At 54.9% G+C, this 25,492-nt stretch overlaps 9 protein-coding genes across 9 annotated transcripts; 6 read left to right on the top strand and 3 right to left on the bottom strand.

Moving 5' to 3' along the window:
* Positions 1 to 625: 625 nt before the first annotated feature.
* Positions 626 to 2,750, top strand: FYU1 (putative UTP--glucose-1-phosphate uridylyltransferase; the record flags this gene model as incomplete). The annotated part of the gene is made up of 3 exons (XM_049375910.1): positions 626 to 730; positions 1,132 to 1,227; positions 1,383 to 2,750. 3 exons carry the CDS (start codon positions 626 to 628, stop codon positions 2,748 to 2,750), a joined length of 1,569 nt encoding a protein of 522 aa, XP_049234119.1.
* Positions 2,751 to 3,471: 721 nt separating this feature from the next.
* On the top strand, positions 3,472 to 4,919 carry J4E87_004287 (uncharacterized protein; the record flags this gene model as incomplete). Its single annotated transcript, XM_049375909.1, has 3 exons — positions 3,472 to 3,645; positions 3,707 to 4,360; positions 4,419 to 4,919. The coding sequence occupies 3 exons, from the start codon at positions 3,472 to 3,474 to the stop codon at positions 4,917 to 4,919; spliced, it is 1,329 nt and encodes a 442-aa protein (XP_049234118.1).
* Positions 4,920 to 6,902: 1,983 nt separating this feature from the next.
* Positions 6,903 to 11,540, top strand: J4E87_004286 (uncharacterized protein; the record flags this gene model as incomplete). Its single annotated transcript, XM_049375908.1, has 3 exons — positions 6,903 to 9,786; positions 9,910 to 10,050; positions 10,099 to 11,540. The coding sequence occupies 3 exons, from the start codon at positions 6,903 to 6,905 to the stop codon at positions 11,538 to 11,540; spliced, it is 4,467 nt and encodes a 1,488-aa protein (XP_049234117.1).
* A 1,014-nt stretch (positions 11,541 to 12,554) lies between these two features.
* Positions 12,555 to 16,124, bottom strand: J4E87_004285 (uncharacterized protein; the record flags this gene model as incomplete). Its single annotated transcript, XM_049375907.1, has 1 exon — positions 12,555 to 16,124. The coding sequence occupies one exon, from the start codon at positions 16,122 to 16,124 to the stop codon at positions 12,555 to 12,557; it is 3,570 nt and encodes a 1,189-aa protein (XP_049234116.1).
* Positions 16,125 to 17,476: 1,352 nt separating this feature from the next.
* On the top strand, positions 17,477 to 18,508 carry J4E87_004284 (uncharacterized protein; the record flags this gene model as incomplete). The annotated part of the gene is made up of 1 exon (XM_049375906.1): positions 17,477 to 18,508. The coding sequence occupies one exon, from the start codon at positions 17,477 to 17,479 to the stop codon at positions 18,506 to 18,508; it is 1,032 nt and encodes a 343-aa protein (XP_049234115.1).
* A 775-nt stretch (positions 18,509 to 19,283) lies between these two features.
* On the bottom strand, positions 19,284 to 19,835 carry RBM8A (RNA-binding protein 8A; the record flags this gene model as incomplete). Its single annotated transcript, XM_049375905.1, has 2 exons — positions 19,284 to 19,517; positions 19,584 to 19,835. 2 exons carry the CDS (start codon positions 19,833 to 19,835, stop codon positions 19,284 to 19,286), a joined length of 486 nt encoding a protein of 161 aa, XP_049234114.1.
* Positions 19,836 to 20,373: 538 nt separating this feature from the next.
* Positions 20,374 to 22,092, top strand: J4E87_004282 (uncharacterized protein; the record flags this gene model as incomplete). The annotated part of the gene is made up of 4 exons (XM_049375904.1): positions 20,374 to 20,391; positions 20,439 to 20,601; positions 20,653 to 21,167; positions 21,220 to 22,092. The coding sequence occupies 4 exons, from the start codon at positions 20,374 to 20,376 to the stop codon at positions 22,090 to 22,092; spliced, it is 1,569 nt and encodes a 522-aa protein (XP_049234113.1).
* A 692-nt stretch (positions 22,093 to 22,784) lies between these two features.
* Positions 22,785 to 23,258, top strand: J4E87_004281 (uncharacterized protein; the record flags this gene model as incomplete). Its single annotated transcript, XM_049375903.1, has 1 exon — positions 22,785 to 23,258. The coding sequence occupies one exon, from the start codon at positions 22,785 to 22,787 to the stop codon at positions 23,256 to 23,258; it is 474 nt and encodes a 157-aa protein (XP_049234112.1).
* A 284-nt stretch (positions 23,259 to 23,542) lies between these two features.
* Positions 23,543 to 25,446, bottom strand: J4E87_004280 (uncharacterized protein; the record flags this gene model as incomplete). The annotated part of the gene is made up of 3 exons (XM_049375902.1): positions 23,543 to 23,580; positions 23,635 to 25,144; positions 25,348 to 25,446. 3 exons carry the CDS (start codon positions 25,444 to 25,446, stop codon positions 23,543 to 23,545), a joined length of 1,647 nt encoding a protein of 548 aa, XP_049234111.1.
* Between the last annotated feature and the right edge of the window lie 46 nt (positions 25,447 to 25,492).

The following is a 25,492-nucleotide window of genomic DNA, read 5'->3' as shown; positions in this document are numbered from 1 at the left end:
CCGAAAAGTTATTCAACAATTGTGCATCGTGAGGTCGAGCAGATAGGCGGCCGCGCAGCCATTCGATAGTCACTGTTGGCTCGGGCGGACGCGGGATGGTGTGAAGACCTGGAAGTGTAACTGTTGTGAAGCCACGATACAGTAACGTGGTCAGACCTGAGTGAGAGCTGAGTGAGAAGCTGGGTGGAACAGCTCGAGGGCTGTAATCTGATACCAGAATAGCTGGGGTGAAAATAGCTACTAGCCCAAGCCATTGCACAGGAGGTGTAATGGCTGCACTATGGCTGATGATGGTGTGAAAGCAAGTATCAAAACTTCGTCGTGGGCAGGCACTATTGGTGGCGTGGCCGTTGCCATGCAGAGATGCTGCGGTCGTAACTGCCCTTCTAGTACTTGAGCGGCAATGACCTGCATGTATAAAAGGCAAATTCACACCGTCTCTTCACCATCCCCATCAAACCCCGAGCCTGTTCTCGTTACCAGGCCATAGCTTGTTCTCGACTTGCCCCACGTTCAACGCCAAGCGCGACCCATTGCCTTTAAGGAGACCAGCTCCCCAACACTTGTTGTTCCCTACACCACTCTCTCCTCACGGAACAACCTCTTTTCTCCTCAAACATACACAATGGCGTCTCGCGCGATTCCTTCTCACTTGAAGCCCTCCGCTGCTGAGGGCGGCGAGGGTGGCTTCTCATCCCAACGCCATCACGGCAAGTCGCAGTCCCACGTGGTAAGTACTCTTTCTCTCTGTTTCTGCAGTTGTCCGGCGTGCGTCTTGCTTTTTCCAGCGCTGCTTGCTTGCATTGGTTTTGTTGCTGCACAGCGGACGCAGCTATCCTCACCGCTTCCCGTTGTCTCGACATGGGTATGGTGGGGACCGAGGAGAGCTGGCATTGAGCGGCCACGATTGCTGGTCGATCGCAATACGCCGTTCGGCCAGACGTCAAGGCGATTTCCTACGAGCGGACTAGGCGATCCATCTGAGTTGGTGTTCGCTGCCACTCTCGAGTATTGGCCCCGCATTCGCATCGCCTACTCCCCGCGGGAGTGATGTCGTGGTGACAACACGTACCGTCTCAACAATTCCAACACCTCGAATTCGATTTCAATCAACTAACAACGACTTTGCAGGCTTTTGAGAACACATCCACCAATGTCGCCGCCTCGCAAATGCGCAACGCGCTCAACAAGCTCGCCGACACCGTCACAGACCCCGCTGAGAAGAAGGTCAGTCGCAATCCTTCTATACCCCTCCATCTTCATCTGCCACCTATACATTTCGATATGCTTGCGTGGGTCAATCTCGCGACTACAAGCTGTGAACATGGTTGGAGGGGCATTTGGAGGGTACGTCATTCTGAGCGTATGCTGACCCACTACAGTACTTCGAGACTGAGATGGACAACTTCTTCGCTCTGTTCCGCCGATACCTCAACGACAAGGCCAAGGGCACTGCCATTGACTGGAACCGCATCGCTCCCCCGAAGGCCGAGCAGGTCGTCAGCTACGATGAGCTGGCCAACACCGAGGCTGTCGAATACCTGAACAAGTTGGCGGTTGTCAAGCTCAACGGTGGTCTCGGTACCTCCATGGGTTGCGTTGGCCCCAAGTCCGTCATCGAGGTCCGTGATGGCATGTCCTTCTTGGACCTGTCAGTACGACAGATCGAGTACCTCAACCGCACATACGATGTCAACGTGCCGTTCGTGCTGATGAACTCGTTCAACACCGACACCGACACTGCCAGCATCATCAAGAAGTACGAGGGCCACAACATCGACATCCTCACCTTCAACCAGTCAAGATACCCCCGTATCCTCAAGGACTCGCTCCTGCCCGCTCCCAAGGAGAACAAGTCCGACATCGCCAACTGGTACCCCCCTGGTCACGGTGACGTTTTCGAGTCTCTCTACAACACCGGCATGATTGACAAGCTCATGGACCGTGGTATCGAGTACATCTTCCTTTCCAACGCCGACAACCTGGGTGCCGTTGTCGATCTCCGCATTCTCCAGCACATGGTCGACTCCCAGGCCGAGTACATCATGGAGCTGACAGACAAGACCAAGGCCGACGTCAAGGGTGGAACCATCATTGACTACGAGGGCTCTGTCCGTCTGCTTGAAATCGCCCAGGTTCCCAAGGAGCACGTCAACGAGTTCAAGTCGATCAAGAAGTTCAAGTACTTCAACACCAACAACATCTGGATGAACCTCGCCGCCATCAAGCGCGTTGTTGAGGCCAACGAGCTTGCCATGGAGATTATCCCCAACGGCAAGTCCATCCCTGCCGACAAGAAGGGCGAGGCCGACATCTCGGTTCTCCAGCTCGAGACCGCTGTCGGTGCCGCCATCAAGCACTTCAAGAACGCGCACGGTGTCAACGTTCCCCGAAAGCGTTTCTTGCCCGTCAAGACCTGCTCTGACCTGATGCTCGTCAAGTCGGATCTGTACACACTGCAGCACGGCCAGCTGGTGATTGACCCCAACCGATTCGGCCCTGCTCCCTTGATCAAGCTCGGCAGCGACTTCAAGAAGGTTTCCAGCTTCCAGGCCCGCATTCCCTCCATTCCCAAGATTGTCGAGCTTGACCATTTGACCATCACCGGTCCCGTCAACCTTGGGCGTGGTGTCACCCTCAAGGGCACTGTCATCATTGTTGCGACCGAGGGCTCCACCATCGATATTCCCCCGGGTTCCATCCTCGAGAACGTCGTCGTCCAGGGTTCGCTCAGGCTGCTCGAGCACTAGAGTGGTTGTCGACATTTTCTTCACAGTTCTTATAGATTTTTTGAGGATACAGGTCTTCTTTAGCCACTGGTAACGAGGGATGACTGCATTGCAACGTACTTGAGCAAAAGACTCAGGCGGTAATGGGGCGTAATAGTCACGCATGTCCATGATTCACGTATCATCATAGACAAAATGCATCTTGAATACAATCCATAATGATCCATTTGTTGTTGCTTGAGTTCACCACACGCTGTGTTTGAAGCTAGTAAGATGTGGTTAGTAGTAAGCTAATCTCCAGTATGGAGAAGATCCATGTCAACCCAAAGAACTGACCCATCTGCAGCTTATTACTTCCAAGAAATGGTGCCTGATTGCGGCCTCACGCCATCTCAGCCTTGCGGCCCTACCGCGGTGATGTCAGAATGTCACCAGCCACGCAGCCAACCCAACCCGCGAACAACAACCCCCACCAATCTCCCGGTTCCTGCGCAGTGCAGAGGCGCAGTCGGCCAGTCACCTGTATCTTACATAGCGATGATGCCTGCTGATAGCGGCGAGCAGCACCTGGTATAAGCAGCCGTGGCTTCCTGACGCCGTTTTGTCGCGTTCCACACGCCTGCATCCTCGCGTCGCACGCAGCGGGGTTGATCGCAACCTGACGAGCATCAGCTCCGAGCATCGAGCCGAAGATTTGCATGCCTGAGCCCATTAATAGCGATTGCTCCCACCTATCGACAGAATGTCACCCGAACCTATGCCACATAACGAGTTCCAGGACGAACGCGCCGCGAACCTAGCGCAAGCGGATGCGGCGCATCGCGAAGCATACGATTTCTGGGGTTACCTTTTCAAGGAAGATAAATGCGGGACCCCGTTGCTGGATCGCCTGTTGAAGGGCATCGCCTACGTCATTGTGAGTTGAGTGTAGCTTTTAGATGTCCACTGGGAGACCTCAAGCTAATGCGCCACGGTAGAGCCAGAAGTTCGGATCAAGCGACTCGCCTGATCTTACGCCGTCGCAAATCGCAGCCTGGTATCGCAGTGTTGGGGGCGACTACGACGTACTATTCACAGACACCCCGCCGTCATCCGTTGCATTCATATATCGGTCACTCGGCGCATTCCACAGCCTGCAACCAGCACCAGACGACGACGGCTACTCGAGTCCCACCATACCTGCGCTGAAGAAGGACGGCTTTGTGACATGGCAGACAATACAGTTGCTGCTAGGGCCAGAAGAGCATGTGCCTTTCCTACAGAAGGCGGTGGACCTGGATGACATACCCGATCTGGAAACCGGGGGCACATTCCCTAAAATCCTACCCAAGGAGTGCTTCCCAGAGAAACCCGATGATGCGATGGAGACGTGGTATCAGAGCGTTGCCGCCAGGCTTAAGAAGGAGGCGGAAGAAGAGCTAAACGGGGGCAGTGCGGCTGAAGAGCCAAAACCGCGCACTTCGACGGACAGCGAGGGAAATTCAGCAGATGACAAGTCCGGCGCGTACCGCTACTTTGAGGACCCGCTCTATCGGAATGGAAGACCACGGCCGACCTTCATGCGCCATGTCTCGAAGCAATCTCCAAGGCCCGCAGAAGATCACGGAAGGCCGGGGGCTATTATCTCAAGGGTGAGACACATGCTGAATCCTCTGAGTACTAGAATCGCCGGAAAGAGGATTATTCCAGACCGCACCGGGTACGGAAGCGACGGGTACTCAGATGAAGATGCCACACCCATTGCGCCTGTTCCTCAACCAGGTCCCCGATATTCCACCCACAAGCGTCCACACCCACCGCGACGCGAATCTTCGTTATCGACAACAGACTCCGACTCAGATCCAGATCGCCCGTCTCCTCGGCGACAAAATCCTGTACTGCGTACCCATCGATCTCACGAGCCGCCCATCTCGCAGCCGGGCTATTTCCCCGCCTACAATGAGGCGCGCCGTTACTCAAATCAACACGACCCAGTCCGAATGTACGAAGGAACTTCAACAGCAACATCTCCCCAACACGTATATGTACCAACTCAATCCCCGCTCTTCGCAACCCAAGTCGCGCAAGCCCAGCGTGAAGCACAAAAGCAACAATACTACCTCTCAAGACCCGTCATGCCGCCACGCACGAGCTATAGACCCGTTCCATCCAGCAGCGTGCGGTGGGGTCCCCAAACGGTACACCCTGTAAGTCCACCTCGCGACGCCGAACCACCATATATCCGTGAGCGGGAACGGGAACGTGATCGCGATAGAGAACGACACCATCGGGACCGCGACCCATACGCAATGGGAAGCGGTAGCAGCCGCTCCCACCGCCGCCACTCGGAAGACGTCGAATACCCGCGGGAACGTACCCGCGATTCAGCCCGCACACGCAGTCACGATAGAGTCAAAGACGAGTGGGACGATCGCCATGATCGAAGTCGAGATAGAGACCGCGACCGCGACCGAGATAGGGATAGAGACAGGGACCGCAATAAGCGCAACTCCAGCTACGAGGACCGAGACAGAGACAGAGACGACAGTCGCGAAAGAGAACGAGAACGAGATCGAGAGAGAGACCGGGTGCGAGATCCCCGCGTGCATAGGTATGTGTCTGGGGTGCAGGACGGTGTGTCTGGCCGGAAATATCCTGTCGCTTAAGCTTTTTGTTGTGGGATTTCATTTACTAAGATCTTTTGTTGCAGCAGGAGTCAGAGTGTCAGGGGCCAGTTTATGAGGCTGCTTAAAGAATTTTGAGCAGGAACAATTTATCAAGTGGGATGGATTGGTCGGTTCTCGAAGGCTTTGTTCGACCCATCGGCTATGCCGTGTGGGTGGTGATGGTGGGGTCTATGGAGTTGGGTGGGCTGGTCTGGATGATCTGTGGCGTAGTGGGCCGGGTATGTTCAGTTCAGCTCGCAAAGAGCTTGCACGATGCAACACTGATGATGCATGTGTGGTGACACCGGCACGCTAGTAATACATAGACTTGGTATCGAATTCAATACATTGTGTGACACACGGTTTGAGACCCGTGGCTGCACCTGCATATGAGGTGCAGGCTTCACGATTGTTTTTTTTTCTATGCAGGTATTGCAGTAGTCTTCGCTCTGACAAGTTGCGGTAAGAACAGAGACACCTTTTCAGTTCCTTCTTTGTGCAAGGTGGAGGGAAAGTGTTCGGAGACGATGGGGCGGTGTAACAGTTACTTGTGGTGCACGGCCCAGGTACGCGAGGAGACCTCGGGAGGTGGTGGAGGGCATTCACGTGCCAGATGTCCAAATTAGAAAACAACCTTGGACTAGCGACGTTGCCTGCTATAACGTGTTATGGTAGGGGTATTATATATGTATACGAGTTGAAACCTGCAGTGACATCATACTCTTCAATTTACATGTGTTGTCTTCGTGTAGCCTACAGAGACCTGCCGAGTTTCTTACTTGTATGGGGTGTGACCGTTGTTCAAGATAGTGCGGAGGCGCGCGTTTGACACGGCCTAAGTGTGCGGGATGGACCCTGAGCTACTGATTAGCCAAATCAATGGGAACGCCATGCGAGCCCTGCAGAAGGATAGTGTCACGATAGACAGGAGCGTAGACGGGGTTGTTGCAATCGACGCGTGAATGGCTGACGGCAGTAGATTAATGGAAAAACATCGGAATGGTTCGTGTCGCTGATTACGCGTGGATCGCTATGTCATAAGCGTGGCTGTGCAGGGGAGCTCGGGGATCGCCGTGAGGGATGCTAGTCATCGCTCGACGCAGCTGCTAACCAACACCTCTCGCGAGCTCCTGATTGCGAGTAGGACCGCGTGCGATTCAATTCTTCATCAATTTCTCATGAACCCTGAACTATAGTCCTTCCTTCGGCCTTTCCTTTGTTTTTTTCTCCCGTTCTCACCGGGAACCAGGAATTACTTCGGCGAGTTAGTGCCAGCCATCCGCGTACAGCTGCAGTATCGCTAAAGCATAGCTGCCGCCGTCTACCAAGGAAAGCTAACCAGCCAAACAACAGGTTTCCAGAACCCCAACACCTCCCAGCCGCTCGCTCTATCTTCTGCCCTCACCTTCCTGGGGTTCCTCACCCAAGTCACGCCCCTTCCTCGACCGCGAGCATTCAATTGCACGCCAGCCATCTTGCAACTGCAGCGCAACGTCAGCGGGTCGGACCTCCGCTCCACATTGCCGACATGGCTACCGCATCGCGCGAATCCGAGCTGAAGCAGCAAGGCCTGCTCGACGCCGCCAAAGACCCCAATTCCTCCATCACGGCGAACCAGGCGGAGAAATCCCTCGTCGATCAGGCGCAGGCAGGCGGCAGCGCTGCCTTCCAATTCGACCCCGATGCGAGTCCTGAGCAGAAGCGGGCACAGGCACGAGCGCGCGTCCCCGCAAACTTCCACCACGAGCGCAACAAGAACGCGACGGCCCTCGTATCCGATGCCGACGACAACGGCCCGGGCGAATACGACCTCCCCTCGCCTACCAAGGCGGGCGCCATAGAGACACCCGAGGAAGCCAAAGCCAATGGCCACGCGCCCGAACAACTCGACGACGATGCGCGGTGGGATCGGGTCGGATGGGCGCCGCGATTCGGCATGCCCGGCTCCGAGAACAAGGAGGAGGAAGAAGCCTCCCTGGCCGACCACCAGACATGGCTGGAAGGCAGGATAGAGGACAAGTTCTTCGGCGACTGGTACCACAACACGGGCATCATCATCTTTGCGTGCTTGAGTTCATGGGTCGTTGGTATTCTCGGCGGTGGACTGGGCTGGATCATGATCTTCATGGCCGTCTGCGGCACCTACTACCGTACCTCGATCCGTCGCGTGCGCCGCAATGCGCGCGACGACCTCAACCGTGAGATGGCCAAGAATAAGCTGGAGACGGACACAGAGAGCTTGGAGTGGATCAACAGCTTCCTCGTCAAGTTCTGGCCCATCTACGCGCCTGTTCTGTGTGACACCATTGTGGGCACCGTGGACCAGGTTCTCTCGACCTCGACCCCGGCGTTCTTGGACAGTCTAAAGATGAAGACCTTCGTCCTGGGAACGAAACCCCCGCGACTAGAGCATGTGAAGACGTACCCAAAGACACAGGACGATATCGTTCTTATGGACTGGAAGTTCAGCTTCACGCCCAACGACGTCGCTGATCTTACCGCGAGGCAGATCAAGAACAAGATTAACCCGAAGATCGTCCTAGAGATCCGCATCGGAAAGGGCCTTGTCAGCAAGGGTCTGGATGTTATCGTAGAAGACATGGCCTTTTCCGGTCTGATGCGCCTGAAGTTCAAGCTACAGCTGCCGTTTCCTCATATCGAGAAGGTCGAGATGTCTTTCCTAGAGCGCCCGACCATCGACTACGTCTGCAAGCCCTTGGGTGGAGAGACCTTTGGTTTCGATATCAACTTCATCCCCGGACTGGAGACTTTCATCATGGAGCAGATCCATGCTAACCTGGGCCCGATGATGTACGACCCCAATGTGTTCCCCATCGAGATCGCCAAGATGCTTGCGGGCAACCCCGTCGACCAAGCTATCGGTGTTCTGCAAGTCCACTTCCACGGTGCTCAAGGCCTCAAGAACCCTGACAAATTTTCTGGTACTCCTGATCCCTATGCCACGGTCTCCATCAACAACCGCAACGTGCTTGCACGTACCAAGACGGTGCACGAGAGTGCCAATCCTCGCTGGAATGAGACTGTCAACATCATCGTAACTTCCCTGAAGGACTCGCTTACCATCAATCTCTTCGATTACAACGACATTCGCAAGGACAAGGAGCTCGGTACCGCTACCTTTGCGCTAGAACAGCTAGAGGAGGATCCTGACCACGAGAACATGCAACTAGAGGTCATGTCAGGAGGTCGCGCCCGTGGTCTCGTGACAGCGGATGTACGCTTCTTCCCTGTTCTTGAAGGCACTACGCTGGAAGACGGCACCAAGGAGCCTCCACCAGAGTCGCGCACGGGTATTTGCAAGTTCACTGTTGAACAGGCCAAGGATATGGATGGTAGCAAGAGCATGATCGGGCAGCTCAGCCCATACGCCGTCCTCCTCCTGAATGGCCATGAGATCCACAAGTCGCGAGTCATGAAGAGGACAAACCAACCTATCTGGCCAGACGCAACCAAGGAAATGCTCATCACCGACCGCAAGAAGGCTAAGCTGGGTCTAGTCATCAAGGACGACCGTGACCTCGCAGCTGACCCTATTCTTGGTACCTACCAAATCACGATGGACGACATGCTTGAGCTCATGGCCAAGGGTCATGAGTGGTACAACCTCGCAGGTACATCGAGCGGCCGCGTGAAGATGAAGCTTGATTGGAAGCCCGTTGCTCTAAAGGGTGCTGTCTCTTCCAGTGGTTATCTTACTCCCATCGGTGTAATGCGACTGCACTTCCAGAGCGCGCGCGGACTTCGTAACCTCGAAGCCCTGGGCAAGTCGGATCCATACGTCCGTGTTCTACTCTCTGGTATTGAGAAGGGCCGAACCGTCGTTTTCAAGAACAACCTCGACCCTGACTGGGATGAGGTTGTCTATGTCCCTGTCCACACTGTCCGCGAGAAGCTTACACTGGAGGTCATGGACGAGGAGAATCTCGGCAAGGATCGTCCCCTGGGACATATCGAGCTTTCGGCTGGCGACTATATCCAACAAAACGAGAATGGCGAGTACCTCGAACATGAACAGAAGCAGCCTACCGCCGGAGCTCTCCGATTGGCTGGTTCCTCTCAGCCCAAGGGCACTCTCAACTACACCTGCTCCTTCTACCCTACATACCCCACGTGGGACCCCGAAGAGGACGAGGAAGAAGAGGAGGAGACTAAATCCAACGGCGCCGCCCGGCCTGTGTCCAACGGATCTAAGCTCAGCCACCAACGTGTCGTATCCAACGCTTCGACCATCGCCAGGTCGGAGACCGCAGGCACTATCTCATCACTCAAGTCGAACGAGAAGGACATGGCCAAGGAGCTTGAGAAGAACGAGCTCCAACAAGCAGAGTCGATTCCTGAGAAGCCGAAGATCGAGAAGCTGAAGCTTACTGCGGACGATCTGCAGCAGTATGGTAGGTCGCATGCCGACTATGAGGATACAGTGGAGTTTGGCTTGTTCAGTTGGTTCACCCTGACCTGCAACCTCACCCCGTATCCTTATATCATATTTACGAGTCTTGGCTAACGTGATGTAGAATCTGGTCTGCTTGTGTTCAAGCTCATTGAAGGTGAATTCGCAAGGACTGGTGGCCACGTCGATGTTATTATGGATGACATGGCGTATGCCAGCTATTCTAGCACGAAGATCCGCAGCAACAAGATGACTTTCAACGATGGTGGGTTGTGTGAAGTCCTTCACGATGTACCAAGCTAACGGTATGCAGTTGGCGACACGATGATCCGCGAGCTCGACTTTTCCAAGATCACCCTCCGAATTATCGAGCACATCGACAACGACGGTGACGATCATGGAGATCACGTCATTGCTAAGCTGACAGGAAACACGATTGATACGCTACGAAGGTCTCTGCACACGCCTACTCAGTTCACGCTCAAGGACAAGAACGGACGCGATAACAAGATCACGGTCATGCTTAAGTACATTCCCGTCAAGATGCGTCTCGATCCCAGCGAATCCTTCAACAACCAGGGTACGCTCCGAGTCGATGTGCTCGATGCGGCAGATCTTCCAGCTGCGGACCGCAACGGTTTCTCAGATCCTTACTGCAAGTTTATGCTCAACGACAAGGAGGTGTACAAGACCAAGACGCAGAAGAAGACGCTCCACCCAGCATGGAACGAGTACTTCGAAGTACCTGTACGAAGTCGAACAGCAGCTGACTTCGTCGTCAACGTTTACGACTGGGACTTCGGTGACAAGGCCGACTTCCTTGGCAAATCATCTATCAACCTGGAAATCCTCGAGCCCTTCCAGCAACAAGAAGTTACGCTTGCCCTCGACGGCAAGTCAGGCGCCATCCGACTTAGAATGTTGTTCAAGCCAGACTATGTCGTTCGATCTCGTCAAGGCTCCAGTACATTCTCCGGCACCTTTGCTGTCCCCGGCAAAGTCATTGGCGCGCCCGTCAAGGGAGTTGGTAAAGGAGCGGCCTTTGTCGGTGGCAACGTAGTCCGTGCAGGTACCTTCCTGGGTCGCGGTTTCAAGCGTAGAAAGTCTCGCGGCGAAGCCCCCGACGAAGAAGATCTCGCCCGTCCCTCCACATCCGACCGTCCCTCCGCCGACACACCCATGATATCCATCGAAGGCGAGCCCAACACCCCAACAAAAGACTCCAACAACCACAACCGTCACCGCAGCTGGGGCGCCCAAAGCTTCCACAGCCGCTTCGGCGACAACGCCGGCCCCGGTGGCGCCGAACAAGGCACCGCCAACATCACCGTCCTCTCCGCCGACGGCTTCCCTGCCGGCACCAACCTGCGCGTGCACATCTCGCTCGGCAAGAAGGAAATCCACAAGACCGACCACATCAAAGCGCCCCAAGGCTCCGTCCAATTCGACCCCTCAGAAGAGAGCTTCAAAACAAACTGCACAGCCGACGCCTTCTTCAAACTCGTCGTCAAAGACCACAGTAAATTCGGCAGTGACAAGGAGTTGGGTGAAACCCAATTCACCATCTCAGACCAGGGTAGCGGCGCGGAGCAAAACGTTGGTGTGGGCAAGGGTATGGTGTCGATACGCAGTAGCTTCACGCCTAGCGAGAGCGGAGGCAGTCCGTCTGGCAGCGTGAGTCCGCGACCCAAGACCGCGGAGCGCAGGGGACTACTCAGGAGGGATAGGAGCACCACGCCTAATCCTGGGGCTTAGAAAGCAAGTGCGCTGGGTAGGTTGGGCCAGTTGAAAGGGAATGGCTCGAGGGTTAGTTTTGCGAGGAGCGAGATGGTTACTAGTAGGGGGAGGCGCGGGGATACGGATGTTGATGGGGGGAGGGATGCCGAGGGGCTGGAGGAGGATCGGATGGGTGTGCTGAGGGAGTGGATTGAAGATGTGGAGAGGGGGAGACGGAGTTTTGCGCTTTGATTGATGCAAGATAGGGTGGGATGGGATGGGATGGGATAGATTTGGGGTCTGATGAAGGGCAAAAGGCCGCATCGGGCGGGTCAGGATTCTTTGCTTTCTTTTTTTCTTCCCCTTCTCTCTCGACCTAGGTCCTCTTCTCCTAGTTTTCCTCCTAGAGTCGGTTTTCTCTTCTGAGTGTAATTTCGATACCAATGTTATTTCTTTGTTCTGAGATCCTTGGAGTGTGCATCTCTCTCTTTGATTTTTATGTATCCTGTCCGTGAACGATAATTCTCTCTAGCGTGAGATTCACAGTAACGCGTTCGATGGAGGCGAATGCATCTAATAACTATATCTATGTAAAGGTTCACCTGATGACATTTTGTCCAACCGTTATGTTAGATGAATACTGGGACTGGATTGAGCAATTGATGCGGATCTGGCGAGATGTTGGTGATGTATGAAGATGTATTACGTGTATAGATAGTATGCTATACAGATGAAGCGACTGAGCTATTTCCTGATTGCTCTTGCGCTCACATGCGCTTCCCAAACTCAAATGCAAGCCGAATGAAGCAAAATGAAATAGCAAAACCCCATGCCCTAGTCCCAAACCTATCCAGGTATATAGCCAAAAGATGCAAAACAGGTCGTGACGTCGTAAAAGGAAGAGAAAGGGTGATATGCAATATATATATGTGCTAGGGCCAAAAGAACAATGGGGAATCCAACTACTCGCAGAAAACAAAAAGGCTGAGACAGAAACACCGTTTCCTCTCCCAGCTCGCAAATCAAAAGATGTCAAAAAGGAAGAAGAAGGTATCACACCGACCCCGTACCAACAGGATCAACATAATACCTACTCCCGATACTTCTGCGAATCTTCTCGCGTCTCTTCTCCGTCCGTCGCTCCCTCAGCTTCTCTTTAACACCCGAAATACCAATGTATTGGACGTGGTATTTCTTCAAGCCGGGCAGGCTCTTGCCCTGGCGCCAGGACCCCCTACCACGCCGACTCTGTTCGTACTCGATGGATACGGTGGAGACGTTGTCGGGTAGGGAATTTGTGCGACGGAGGTCGTGGCTGGAGCGACGTTTAGAGATGCCGCCGCTGCGGTGGCGGCCGAGGGGTGCGGTGGGGGCTTGAATTATGACTTTGTCGGGGGAGGCGAGATGGCGGGCTGTACGGGGGGTGCGGAAGTGAGGAGGCAAGGTGATGTGGTGCCGACGTTTGTTCGTGCCAGCACGTTCGAGACCCATGGAGTTGCCGATTAGGAAGCCGCCGCTGCCGCGGAAACCGCCTTTGAGCTTGTTGCTGATGGTGCTGGCGCGGCGGGGGCGCGAGGGTAAGGGTTCTGGCTCTGGGTCCTCGATGTCGCTTGTGTCGCCGCCGGAAGGGAGGCCGCTGTCTTCGTCCGAGTCGTCTTCTGAGTCGCCGTCTTCGAATCCGTCCCAAAAGCCGCGGGGGCGCCAGAAGGGGTGGAGGGTGCCGTCCTCTTCGTTGACGCTGGGGACGGAGGGGTTGCGGTGGATGTGCTGCTTGAATGGGTCGCTGGTGTACCGTGTTCGGTTGTTGGAGGCGCGACCGAAGAGTGGTGTGATGAGGTTGTCGGAGTATCGGCGCGCTCGCTGGAGAACAGATAGTCGGCGCTGGGGGTGCGAATCAGACCGCTCGGGTGGTCCTGGTGGCGGGGGTACCAGTTGGTTCTCGAGTTCTTCCATGGGGGTGGGAGGGATAAATTTGATGATGGGTGGCTCCGGTGGGTCTCGGGGGTTCGTGAGAGGCGATTCTACACCATCAGGCTGAGGTAGGTCGAACTGTGTTGGGGGTGTCGAGGGCTCGAAAGTCAGGGTGGGCTGGGGGTAGGGCTCGTCAACCTCCTCGCGAGCTTGTTGAGGTGCCTCAGGTGCCTCTACGAATGGCGGACTGGGTGTACTCCGCACCTCACGATCGTCCTGCGGTGTGAGATAGGTGTTGCCAGTTATTTGACGCTGTTCTGGCAACAGTGAATTCCCACGTGACTGCTGGACAACGAGCAGTGAGTGGTTGTTGTGGGGATAGATGCTCACAGCAGTCGCCTCGGTGACTTCAACCGTGTCGGAGAACTGGGAGAACGGCGTCGATTGAGAGTACAGATGCCGAGCATTGGCGTGCTCTTCAGTCCGCGAAGCAGACCGAGAAGCGGATTGGTCGAAACTGACGCGGCCATGGTCTCCAGAATCAGGGCGCGATGCGTTGCTGCGGCGTTTCACCTCGTCCGTCGATGTACGATCCTTCAAGATGGGACGCACTGCCATCTCGGGAGAGAGAGATGCTCGCTTTGCCCATGAGACTGGCCTTGCGCCCTGACGCAGATGAGGTGAAGTGTCTTTCAGCGGTGAAAACTTCTCCAAGTTCTCAGACGTCGCAGGATTCTGCTTAGAGTCAACCAGGGTAGCTGACTCTGCAGTCTCACGAGCCGCAAGTAGTAGACGGACTCTATCCGTCAGCGCAGATGGCACACGAGTCTCTTCAACAGGATGGCTCGCACCCATGAAGACATCGCGTTCGGCTGGCCCATCTACGCCCTGATCGGGAAGATTGGGCAGGGTGTTCTCCAGATTCGCCGGCAGCTTCACATCGGTAACCACTTGCGACTGTCTTCTATTTTTGCGCGATGTGGGTGACGTCCGACGTGGCTTTGGCGATAGGGTCGGTGACGGCGCTCGAACAGGAGGCGATGGAGCTCGCATGGGAGGTGACGGCGCTCGCACAGAAATCCGTTTGACGGGATCCTCCATGGGCGCAGGGCTTTCAGAGGGCCGCAGCTCTGTAAAGTTCCTTGGCTTCGAAGACAGCGTGCGTCTGGTAGCTTCGGGCGCAGAGTTGACTCGCTTGTGGTAGCTACCGCCTGATCGCGCGACTGTGCTGTGTCGACTGACTATGTCCGCCGCAGGCTGCAGTACATTTCTTATCGATTCCTGATGGGCTAATGTATGCGCCGAGCTATCGATAGTCCTCTGTCGCAACGACAGCGACGGGGACATGATGCGCGATGAACCGACATCCGAATTGGTGCTGAACCTCGCACTCCTGTCGGCGATGTTCGTCCTCTTGTGCACCAGTCGATGGGGCGGCATGTCGTCGTACTGCGAGATCATTGAGTTGCGATTCGAGTGGGTCTCAGAGCCGAGATTCGCAGGTGAACTGTAGTCTCTCCTGTATGCCATATTCCGCCCAGAGTGTCGCAGTGTTGGGTTTCGTCGCGGTGGAGTGATATTGACGTACGCCGACACGACCGTCGAGGCCACTGATGCTGTGGAGAGTCGCTTGTTGGTGTTGTCGCGCTGCCTCTCGCCCGTCATGCCTCTACCCTCCGAGGGCCAGCCAATTGAATGCGCAAAGTTCTCGATGGAGGGCGTGACGGGACTGTTGTGGCTGGCTTCGACGCGTTCGCGCAGACTGGAAGCGCGTCGGGCTCGGGTGCTTGGGGTCGGCGAGGCGGCTTCGACGATGGTGACGGCGGGCGCGGGTTCTTCGACGTCCTTTGCGACGGGTGACGGGATACGCGCTGGAGCGGATGACTTGCGAGGCGTGCTGGAGGGCGTTCTGCGTTTTCTGCGAACCGTTACGTTCCGCATGAGGTCTGTGTTCCACTCCCGATCTGGGATATCCTCGACCACCTGGGATCCCTTGTCCTCCTCAGCACCGACCGTTGAGTCCACCAGTTCAGTAGTGGGGAAGTACGGGCCTTGCTTGTTCGTGGGCGTGACATCATGCTGGTCGTGCTCGAAAGCCAGGCCCAGTCCGCGGTCTTCCTCGACGGTGCTCAGCCTGTCGTTAGCAGGTGTTGCGGCTCTGCTGTCTTCGCGGTCCGAGGAGAAAGGGTCCTCTCTGGCGGTCTGGAAGGAGTCTGCGCGCGAAGAGGGATATGTGTATATCGGCGGCCGTTCGAGCGTCGCAGTCGTGCCATTGGTGCCGTTGGAGGCGTTGGTTCGCGGTGGACTGGGATCGGGCGTGGGAGGACTGCGCGCATTGACCGGCGTGCTGAGGGACGATTTCTGCGATATAATCGAGTTCCTTACGCTGTCGGCATGTAGCGGTTGCTCGGGCATCTGTGCAGTTCTTCCGTCCTGGGAAGCTGTGGGTGGAGTAGGCGGGAGGCCGCTGTCAGCACCGGGCAATGCGCCTGGAGACTGGAGCGGTGTATTGTGCTCGCTATCGGCTATCGAATCCGTGTCGTCGGTCGCCTGTGTGGTATAGGAATAGTCGCGCTTAAGGGGCGCTGCAGCTCTCGAGTAGGTGCGGTAGTCGTCGCTACGGCGCGGCAGGTGTTTCGGCTGGCGGAGATTCGGCGAGGCCTTGAAGGATGATTCGAGCATGGCATAGACGTCGGACTGAGGTTGTGACATGGTGGCCAGGCGCCTCGCAGTGAAGGCGCACTCGAAACTCTATCCCCGTCTGCCGTCCCTATCGCTGCTGGCCCGTGTACCGGTGCAAGGTGGCTCTTCCTGCGGTTAAGAAGAAGCCATGACCCGCGAGCGCAAGACGGCAGTGTTCTTCTACATGCGACGCTGATGTCGCTATGCACCAGTCGCAGCGCTCAAGAGGTATGCAGGCTGCCGTGGGCGAGGGCGGTGGGTGGTGACGCAGGTAGCCTCGGGATTGCAGTGCCAAGAGAACCGTTCACGATGCGATTAAGCGGGCGCACGATGGAGACTCGACTGTCACGATATTTCAGGGCGGCCTCGAATCCAGCGAACAAGATACGGCGGTGCGATAGGGCGAGGGCAGCGAATTTGGAGACGGGAGGGTGGTGTGCGGAAGGAGCAGGTCACTGCGCAATAATCGATGCGCGCCGAATTGGTGGCTTTCCAAGCTTCGGGCGACGGCGAGGTAGCGGCTTGGGGTCCAAATGGTCTAAAGAATCTCTCTCCTGGAGCAGTCCTTGGAAAAACGGGAAGATGCCGTGGTGGCGACTATCTATCGAGAAAAGCAACAATTATCACTACGGGCATTACTATGGGAAGGCGCTGTGGTTGGAGACGGCCGTAGCAGCTAATGCTTCACCATGAGCTCATTCGCTCCATCGCAGGGTTAAGTCTCCGATCCCACCAGTCATCCCCACGGAACACAATGCTTTTCTGCACTACACCTCCTCTCGTCCCAGCCTGCGTCTACGGCAGGCAACCCCTCTTTCCGTGCACCACGTATGTGACGGTACTCCCCGGCCTGCATCAACTCGCGATCATGTGCCAAAGTACCTTTGTACCTTTTACTAGAGCGTGGCTAGCCTGCATTACAGTCCAGGCGCCTACTTGAGGGATCCAGACAGCCTCAACTATTTGGCTACTTATTCCAATTGCACAGGTTTCAGATGCCTCAGCCACAGCACAAGTCTCGGTCACAGCCGTTGGACTATCTCCCGAGATCGGGTCCTCCCAACGCACAGATTCTTCCTAGACACCACAGTACATCTGCAGTGCCACGACACGTCAAGTGCACATCGCAACTAATACATCGTCTTATGGAGTCGGGAATAACTCGGCCAAAGCTGACAATAAGACTTGAGACATCTTCATATCGAAGTAGGAGCATGTGCGTGACGTCATCAACCTCTGATGGCATCTTTACGTGCGATGCTCCAAACAGTGGAGTCTAGAGAAACCACAAGATAAAAGATGAACACAACCAGAACCATGCTTTCTCACAGTAACAAAAGAATTCCTACAAACCGTAGCTGATAATGACATCTGACGGCAAAATGCACGCCATCGCAGTCACCGAATATGGCCCCATCACAAACCTGCAATCAATTTCCGTCCCCAAACCTTCCTCTCCCCAAGGCCACGACATCCTCGTCCGCCTCCGCGCCTGCTCTGTCAACCCCGTCGACACCAAAGTCCGCGCCGGCACCTACGACGACTACCCAGACTACTTTTCACGTACGCCTGCACTCCCCCAAATCCTCGGTTTCGACGGCGCCGGCACGATCGACAGCGTCGGATCTTCCGTCCAGAATTTCAAACCCGGCGACGAAGTCTACTACGCCGGTTCCCCAATCCGTCAGGGCAGCAATGCAGAGTACCAATTAGTCGATTCGCGAGCCGTGGCGCTCAAACCGAAGAGTTTGGATTGGGGAGAAGCTGCTGCTATGCCGTTGACGTGGATAACGGCTTACGAAGCGCTAGTCGAGCGGATGGAGATACAAAAGGGTGAGAAAGCTGGTATTTTGATCATCAACGGCGCGGGAGGCGTGGGCAGTGTGGCGAGTCAGATTGCACGGAGGGTACTCGACTTACCCGTTGTAGTCACCACGGCGTCTAGAGAAGAGACGGTCGCTTTCTCAAAAGACGTAGGAGGTGCTACGCATACGATTAACCACCACAACGACCTCGCGGAAGAAGTTGAGAAGTTGAAGCTGGATGTACCGATCAAATACATTTTCATCACGCACACACCTACATCCGGCTATCTCGCCCCCGCCGCCAAAATCTGCGCTCCCTTCGGAAAGGTTTGCCCTATTGTCCAAGACAAAGAGATGCCCATGTACGGCACGGAGTTCATGGCAAAGAGTCTGACGTTTGTGTGGGCGTTGCTGGGCACGAAACCGTATTATGGGGTTGATGTGGAGAGCCATGGGCGGATACTGGAGGAATTGGCGGGGTTGCTAGATCAGGGGACGGTGAAGTGTCACTGTAGGCGGAGGTTGAGGATGGATGAGCAGGGGCTGAAAGAGGCGCATGGCATTATTGAGGAGGGCAAGAGTGTGGGGAAGGTTGTGCTGGAGTTTTAAGTAGGGAGCAGTATAATATCTACGGGTGCTATCATGGATCCACCAGGAGATGATCTTATGCTTTATCTAGGTAATCGTTGGAATGGTAGACATCTCGGCTCGCTTTGTGTGGGCGAGGGAGGAGGTGGAAAGGAGTATGTTGTAATTCTGAGGGAGGAATGGAAATAGAGATAGAAGATTCGGAGAGTGCGAGCAGGCAAATTATACTATGTTTCGCGTGCTACAAGGTATTCTGGTCTCACATAGACTAGTGGTTTCGTGGTTCTTGTAGTGCAGGCGCCTCATGGTATGAGGCGAGCTACTCAGAATCTGCAAACTTGCGAGGTGTGATGGTACTAGGAAGTTCCTAGTAGCTAGAGTTGGGGACCGGGCACACGGAGAACGTTGAAGTGGAAAGCTCGAACGATGCGCAGGCGCGGTCGGCCATGGGTACGCCCGCTTCGACAGACGTCATGTAGATCGGATACATCATGGCTGTTCTACCGGAGCGGCGAGACGGTACGGTCACGTATTTTTCAAGTACAGGCAAGATGGTCTGTAGATGGATTAGTCCAGGCCAATGTATGTCGTAGTAGTTATGCACTTACAGTGATCAAGTCAAAGCCCGACCTACCCCATACAGAGGTAAGCCGGTGAGCTAGTATTGCGAGACAACTCTGAATGGCGAGCGCAGCGCATGCTGTGCTTCTTGAACCATACCCTTCTGTTCTCTCCTGGTACTTATGGGAGCATCTTTAACCAACCAAGCGGCGTGACTGCCACTTCCGCCTAAGAATTACTCGTCGTCCATATCGTCTCCGTCGCGTCCAGGACTCCTGCTCCTGGCTCTTCCGGCCCCGCGTCCGCTTTGGCGCCTGTCGTGGTCGCGCGCCCGTCCTTTGCTGGCTGGCGGTGGTCGTACAAACGCGAAGTCGACGGTAACCTTCTGCTCGAGGAATTCTTCGCCGTTGGCGCCCTTGACAGCGGCGTTCGCTTCTTCCAAAGTAGCATACTCGATGAGCACGTAGCCCTGTGTGGTGTCAGTCCTCCATCGCTCTTTCCTTCCTCGTCACAACCACCAATTTCAGGCGCGTACCTTGACGTAACCCGTCCTCCTGTCCAAGTTCATGTGCAGATTCTTGATGGTACCAAACTCGCCGAACATGTCCTGAAGATCCTCCTCGGTACATTCCTCGTGCACATTGGTGACAATGATGATCCAGCCCTCGATGGAGCGCACAGCTGTCGCGCCTGCCTGGGTGCGCGCGTCGTTGCTGTCGGTGGTCGGCTTGGCGTCAGTCGCGACGTCGGGCTGGTCAATGTCCATGGTTTCTGTGGTGTCGGCCATGGCTGCGAAATGTAATTGGTCGGTGGGTGGTGTGGAGTGGATATCGTGGTGAGGGCGTTGTTGAGCTCTCGGCGTCGCCAAATGTTTCCGCAGTCGAGGCGGTTCGCGCTAGTGGAAGAGCGGCTCCATCCCAACTTGCGCGACCCAGGTTCGCTCTCTCTCTCAACGCGCCTGCCCTGTGTCTGGCCCCAAGTCCGACGCTTACATGCAGTGCCTGTTTTCTGCATACATCATGGCTGACGACCCCACCCCTCACGGCACAGTCGGAAAGAAGCAGATAAAAGGGCCACCGTCCAGCCATTCTTTAGCAGTGAGCTAGGTCCAGCTACACCCCCGCCGACGTCACTCAGTTGTTATATGACACGCCCTTGACCCGCGCCTTTCATCATGCTCCAGTTTCTCGACAATCTCGTACACTACGCCGATCCGACACTCCCGGCCTTCTCCTCCCTCACATACTTGTATATTGTCATCCTAGGCTGCTCGCTTTTGATATCTTTCCGTTCGCGACAAGAAGAGGAGAACCTCAACTAACATCATGTCCAAGTTCACAAATGTATGTCCCGTTGTTCATGTGATTCCTAGCAAAACTGATTGTGTTAGATCGCCATGATCGGATGCGGAAGCATGGGCGGTGGAATGGCCCTGCTTTTCGCCGAGGACGGTGTCAATGTTTCGCTTTCAGACCCTTCAGAGCAGGCAATGGATGCAGTAATCGAGAAAGCTGAAAAGCAAGGCTACAACGGAAAAGTTCAGAAATTCAATGGTAGGCGGAACCCTTGAACGCGGATACACTCCAAGACTAACGCAATAACAGACTACGATTCCCTCTGCAAATCACTTTCCACTCCACGCTTACTCGTCTTCTCTCTTCCACATGGCGGCGTCGGCGACAAGGTCCTCGAAGGTCTGGAACCACATCTCTCCCGCGACGACATCATTCTAGACTGCGGAAACGAACACTTTCAGAACACCGAGCGGCGACAGGAGAAGTGCAAGGGCACTGGCATCCGTTACATTGGCTGTGGTGTCAGTGGCGGATACCAGGCAGCGAGAGCCGGACCTTCCATGTGTCCTGGCGGTGACATCTCTGCGCTCAAGGAAGTCCTTCCGTTGCTGGAGAAGGTCGCAGCCAAAGACAAGGACGAGAAACCTTGCGTGGGTGTCATCGGCAAGGGTGGAGCAGGACATTACGTGAAGATGATGCACAACGGTATCGAGCATGGCATGATGAGCGCTATCTGTGAGGCGTGGGGCATCATGCGAAAGATGGGTATGGGCTATGAGGAGATTGGCGATGTTCTCTCTCAATGGAACTCAGAAGGCGAGCTGGTATGTTCACAACTCAAGAAATTATGGATTTACTGAACTGACTTGCGAATAGCGCGGCACTTTCCTCGTTTCCATTGGCGCAGATCTGTCTCACAAACGCGACTCAAGTGATAAGCCCAACCAAGCAAACCAGAAAGATACCCAATTACCTCCTCTTGTCATTTCTGAAGTCCTCGACAAGGTGGTCCAGGATGTCACCGGCGAGGAGGGTACTGGTGTCTGGAGCAATACTGAAGCCATCGAGCGTCACGTCCCAGCCTTCACTCTCAATATTTCGCATGCGTTCCGCCTCGCATCCGCTTTCCGCGGTGATCGTGAGCAAGCCAGCAAAGCCGCCGATGGAGGCTTCCCTCCTAGTCAACTGAACATTACGGACAAGAAGGCTTTCCTCGAAGATCTCAGAAAGGCAACATATGCGGCATGCCTCGCGAGCTACATTCAAGGCATGAATGTCATTGCGAAAGCAGACCAAGAGAACAAATGGGAAATTGACTATTCGCAAGTTTGGCAGATCTGGCGCGGAGGATGTATTATTCAAGCAGACTACATCTCCGATGAGATTCTCGCGCCGGTCCTGAAATCCAAGCCATCTCCGGAAAACCTGAACCTTAATTTCTCGTCTCGGGTGGCCAAAGATGTGAAGAATTGCTTCCCCGCACTTCGTCGCATAGTCGCCAAGGCTGTAGAAACCGACCAAGTCGTACCGGCCATCAGTGCTACCCTGGAGTACTTCAAGGTTGCCAGTGGTACCGACCTGCCCACGTCATTCTACGAAGCCGAGCTTGACTACTTTGGTAGCCACATGTTCGACAAGAAGGGTGATACAGACGCGAATGTCAAGAAGCCAATGGAGGGCAAGCATCACTTTGAGTGGAAGCCTGCAACGAGCCAAAAAGAGGTATATGGCAAGAATTACAAGATCTAAAGCACCCGGCTTAGATGTTCCTCTTCTTCATGATCGTACGAAGCGTTTTTTCATAGCAATAGCGAAATGGTAGATTATATTTCCATGCAGTTTTCGATAAGAGACGGAAGGCAGTGCCGTGAAGACGTGGTTGCTAATGCAACAGTTCAACAATACGAGATTCGTATCGTGACGAAAGGGGTTCCTAAGTCGAAATGACGTTATTTCCGCCACTTGTACGAGCTCCACCACACTCACTCCGCTTCCACTAACCGGCATGACGTACCCTCTCCAAAACACCATACTTTTCGTACAACAATTCGGAACCTACGGCTCGACCATCCTCGTATCCAGCTCAAAATAGTGACCATGTCGACGAGATCGGCAGTTTACACACCGCCCGAGTGGTCGCCGTGGCTGCGCCGGGAGATCTGCACGAGCCCATGACCAGGATTGTTCGCACAACAATCTTCCGACACCAGAGCTTTTGTGGAGAAAGGTGACGCTGCATGGTATGATGCGATATGAGATGGTGGGAGCTTTCAGTAGTATCGGTCCGCTTTCGGTAGGTGCTTTGCTATTATAACTAGCGGAGAGGGAGGAGGTATATAAACTATCCGTCATCACCACGGCAAGCAAACCTCAATAATCCATACCTCCTCAACGAACATCACGCATCACTAAACTACGACATCTACCAAACCACCACCAAAATGCGTTTCTCCACCCTCGCAACCGCTCTCACATCCCTCTCCCTCGCCTCTGGCCGCCTCATCGGCATCGCCGCGCCCTCCACCCTCGCCCCCAACAGCACCTTCACGCTCACCCTCCTCTCAGAAGGCTACATCCAATCCGTCGCCGACGTCGCCGTCGCATGGGGTTTCTCGCTCGCCCCCGGCTACCCAGGCACGCTGGGTTCCTTCACAAACTCCGCATACCTCGGTCCCGAGAAGAGCAACCAGGGGCAGGAAAACGTTACTATTACTGCGACTGTACCCGCGGGATTGGCGATGGACGCGTATCAGGGCAAGGATATTCTGTTGAATGCGGGGATTTATTCGTTGTATGGGGCTAGTGGGGGTGCGACGGTTACGGGGTTTAATGTTACGGTTAGGGTTGGGGAGAGCACGGGGGGTGAGGTTGTGGAGAGTGAGGGGCAGGGGTGGATTCAGAATACTGTTGCGTAGGGTGGGAGGAAAGGGTGAAGAGAGATGCGGAAGTCGAGCATGTTTATATGGGCATAGTTAGTGTGATTGAAACCATATGCCCATCAACCGCTATCTTAATGGGCTTCAGCATAGGGCGCAGCTTGCATCTCGTGGGTTCATGGGGTTTAGCTGGTGTTTGCAAAGAATTGATATTTGTTGATAGTGATGGACCGAAGCTGACGTGACCCAAAGGCTAGGCCTCTAGGTCCTGTATAGCAAGACGGTGTAAGGCTATCAACTTGAACAGCGAGGGCCTTTCAGGCTTAGCGCAGCTCCATGTGTTCCTTCTGGTTCTCGAACTCTGCGTATCGTTAGCGGATAGATCAGGCAACATGGTGTAGCTTCAAAGACTTACCCTCGAGCCAGTCAACAACAAAGTTCTTCAGGAACTGTTGCGCATAGACGACCTGCGGTGGTGGCAGATCGGGAGTAGTCTGGTTCTCAAAGATACCGTTCTCCTCCCAGTGGTGCACACCGTGGCTGATCAGATGCCATGGGCGCTCCGTCGTGCTGTTCCTGCTATCGGGGTACCACAATGGCGTAGCGGGCCTCCATGGGTCGGCGTTACCTCCGAGGTGGGCAAGACGCTCGTAGTCAATGTCGTAGCCTCCGTACTTGTTGACACGCTCAATCTCCGGAGGGTGGTTGATGCCGAACTGGGCGCGGCAGAAGAAGGTCAGGTACTCTACATCGAGGGTACGTGAGATGAGGGGCATGATGTCAGCGGGTGTGTTTCCGGTTTGGATGTAACCCCACTCCGTGCAGACTTGGTAGCTCCAGCTCACAGCGCCGTAGTCTTCGATAGAAGTGTATTGCTGGAGCGCAGTAACGTTGAGCTGGGTGAAGTAGGAGTCCTGAGTTCTATTCGAACGGCGCCATCCAGAGAGAGCTGTGCTGTTGAGCCAAGCAATAGCGTTGAGAGTGATGTTCTGGACGGCGGTATCGTTGGTGTAGCCAGCCGCTGAGACAAGTTCCGCAACAGCTGGGCGTAAGTTCTCGCCTGCAGGCTCTTCTGCGGTGATGTTCTGGCAGTAGTTGAACCAAGAGGGCGAGTTCTCCTCAGGGTCCCAGTTGGTGCTTTGCAGACCGTAGACACCGGTAATCTGGCCTGCGAAATCACGGTTGTCTGTAACACCACCCATGCCGAACACATCCTTGAGTGCCTGAACCTTGGAGGTGTCGTTCTGGCGGATGAGAATGCCATCAACAACGTCAATCAGAAGTTGCGTGTTCTTCATGCAGTCTGGAGGACCGTATAGCCTAGCTGGCTCAAAGTACTGCCAGTAGTCGTAGATCGCAACAGTTACACCAGAAGAAGAGATTGCGCCCCAGAAAGTCTCTGGGTATACAACTCGCAAGAACGCAGCTTGAGCTCCAGCGTACGATCCACCGTAAACGACCCATGGGGTGTTGGGCGCAGTCAGATCCGCATCAATGCCTTCGAATTTTACATTCTTGGCGAAGTAATCAACCTCGGCAAGCGCTTGCTCAGTCGACAAGAACCGCATGTTCGGTGTCGTCAGATCGGGCACCGGGAAAGATTTGCCATAGTAACGGTGCTCGAGAATGACACCGAGACCGTTGGTAGCCTTGATGACCTGGTGGACAATTCCCTTCTGGAGGAAGGTGAGACGACCCTCTCCATCGGTTTCTCCACCAAGAAGAACAAAGACCGGTCCGCCAGGCTTGTAGTACGTGTCATCAAACCAGTACCTCAAGTTGAAAGAATCGTTGCTATGAGGCTCGTACCGTGTCTCGTTGTGGAAGAAGTCGACTGGCACAGAGATGTTGTACTCCGGGTATAGCAACGTGGGATCGGTGTCTTCGCGCTTGGTCAGGCTGCGACGCGTCCGTGCAGCTTGCACCTGATATCGTGTCAGCTTCATTTGCTTACCACCAGCTCATCTCCGAGGTATGAGATATTCGTCGCATGTTGATGTTCCATGCCGAAAAGGCCCTATCGATACTTTCATACCTCTCGTGCATATTGCAGAAAGGCATGAAGCAATTGAATGCAGAGAGGCACCGTCGCTACATCGATGTAACAAACAGAAAAAATGGTGCTTACCTGCTCTTCCCTCTCCACCGCATTTCTGGGCGAAAGCTTGAGCGCAGAAGCAGCCTGAAGGCCGCCTAGGATCGCTGCGACAGCAATTGAGAAACGCATGGTACCGGTAGGACGATGCGTAGTCGCTGGCAACGGCGCACGTCAG

The sequence above is a fragment of the Alternaria ethzedia genome (assembly GCF_023757985.1).
Source record: "Alternaria ethzedia strain BMP 0044 chromosome Unknown scaffold_8, whole genome shotgun sequence".
Taxonomy (NCBI): domain Eukaryota; kingdom Fungi; phylum Ascomycota; class Dothideomycetes; order Pleosporales; family Pleosporaceae; genus Alternaria; species Alternaria ethzedia.
The sequence above is the reverse complement of the archived record's forward strand: the minus strand, read 5'-3'. Positions and strand labels throughout refer to the sequence as shown.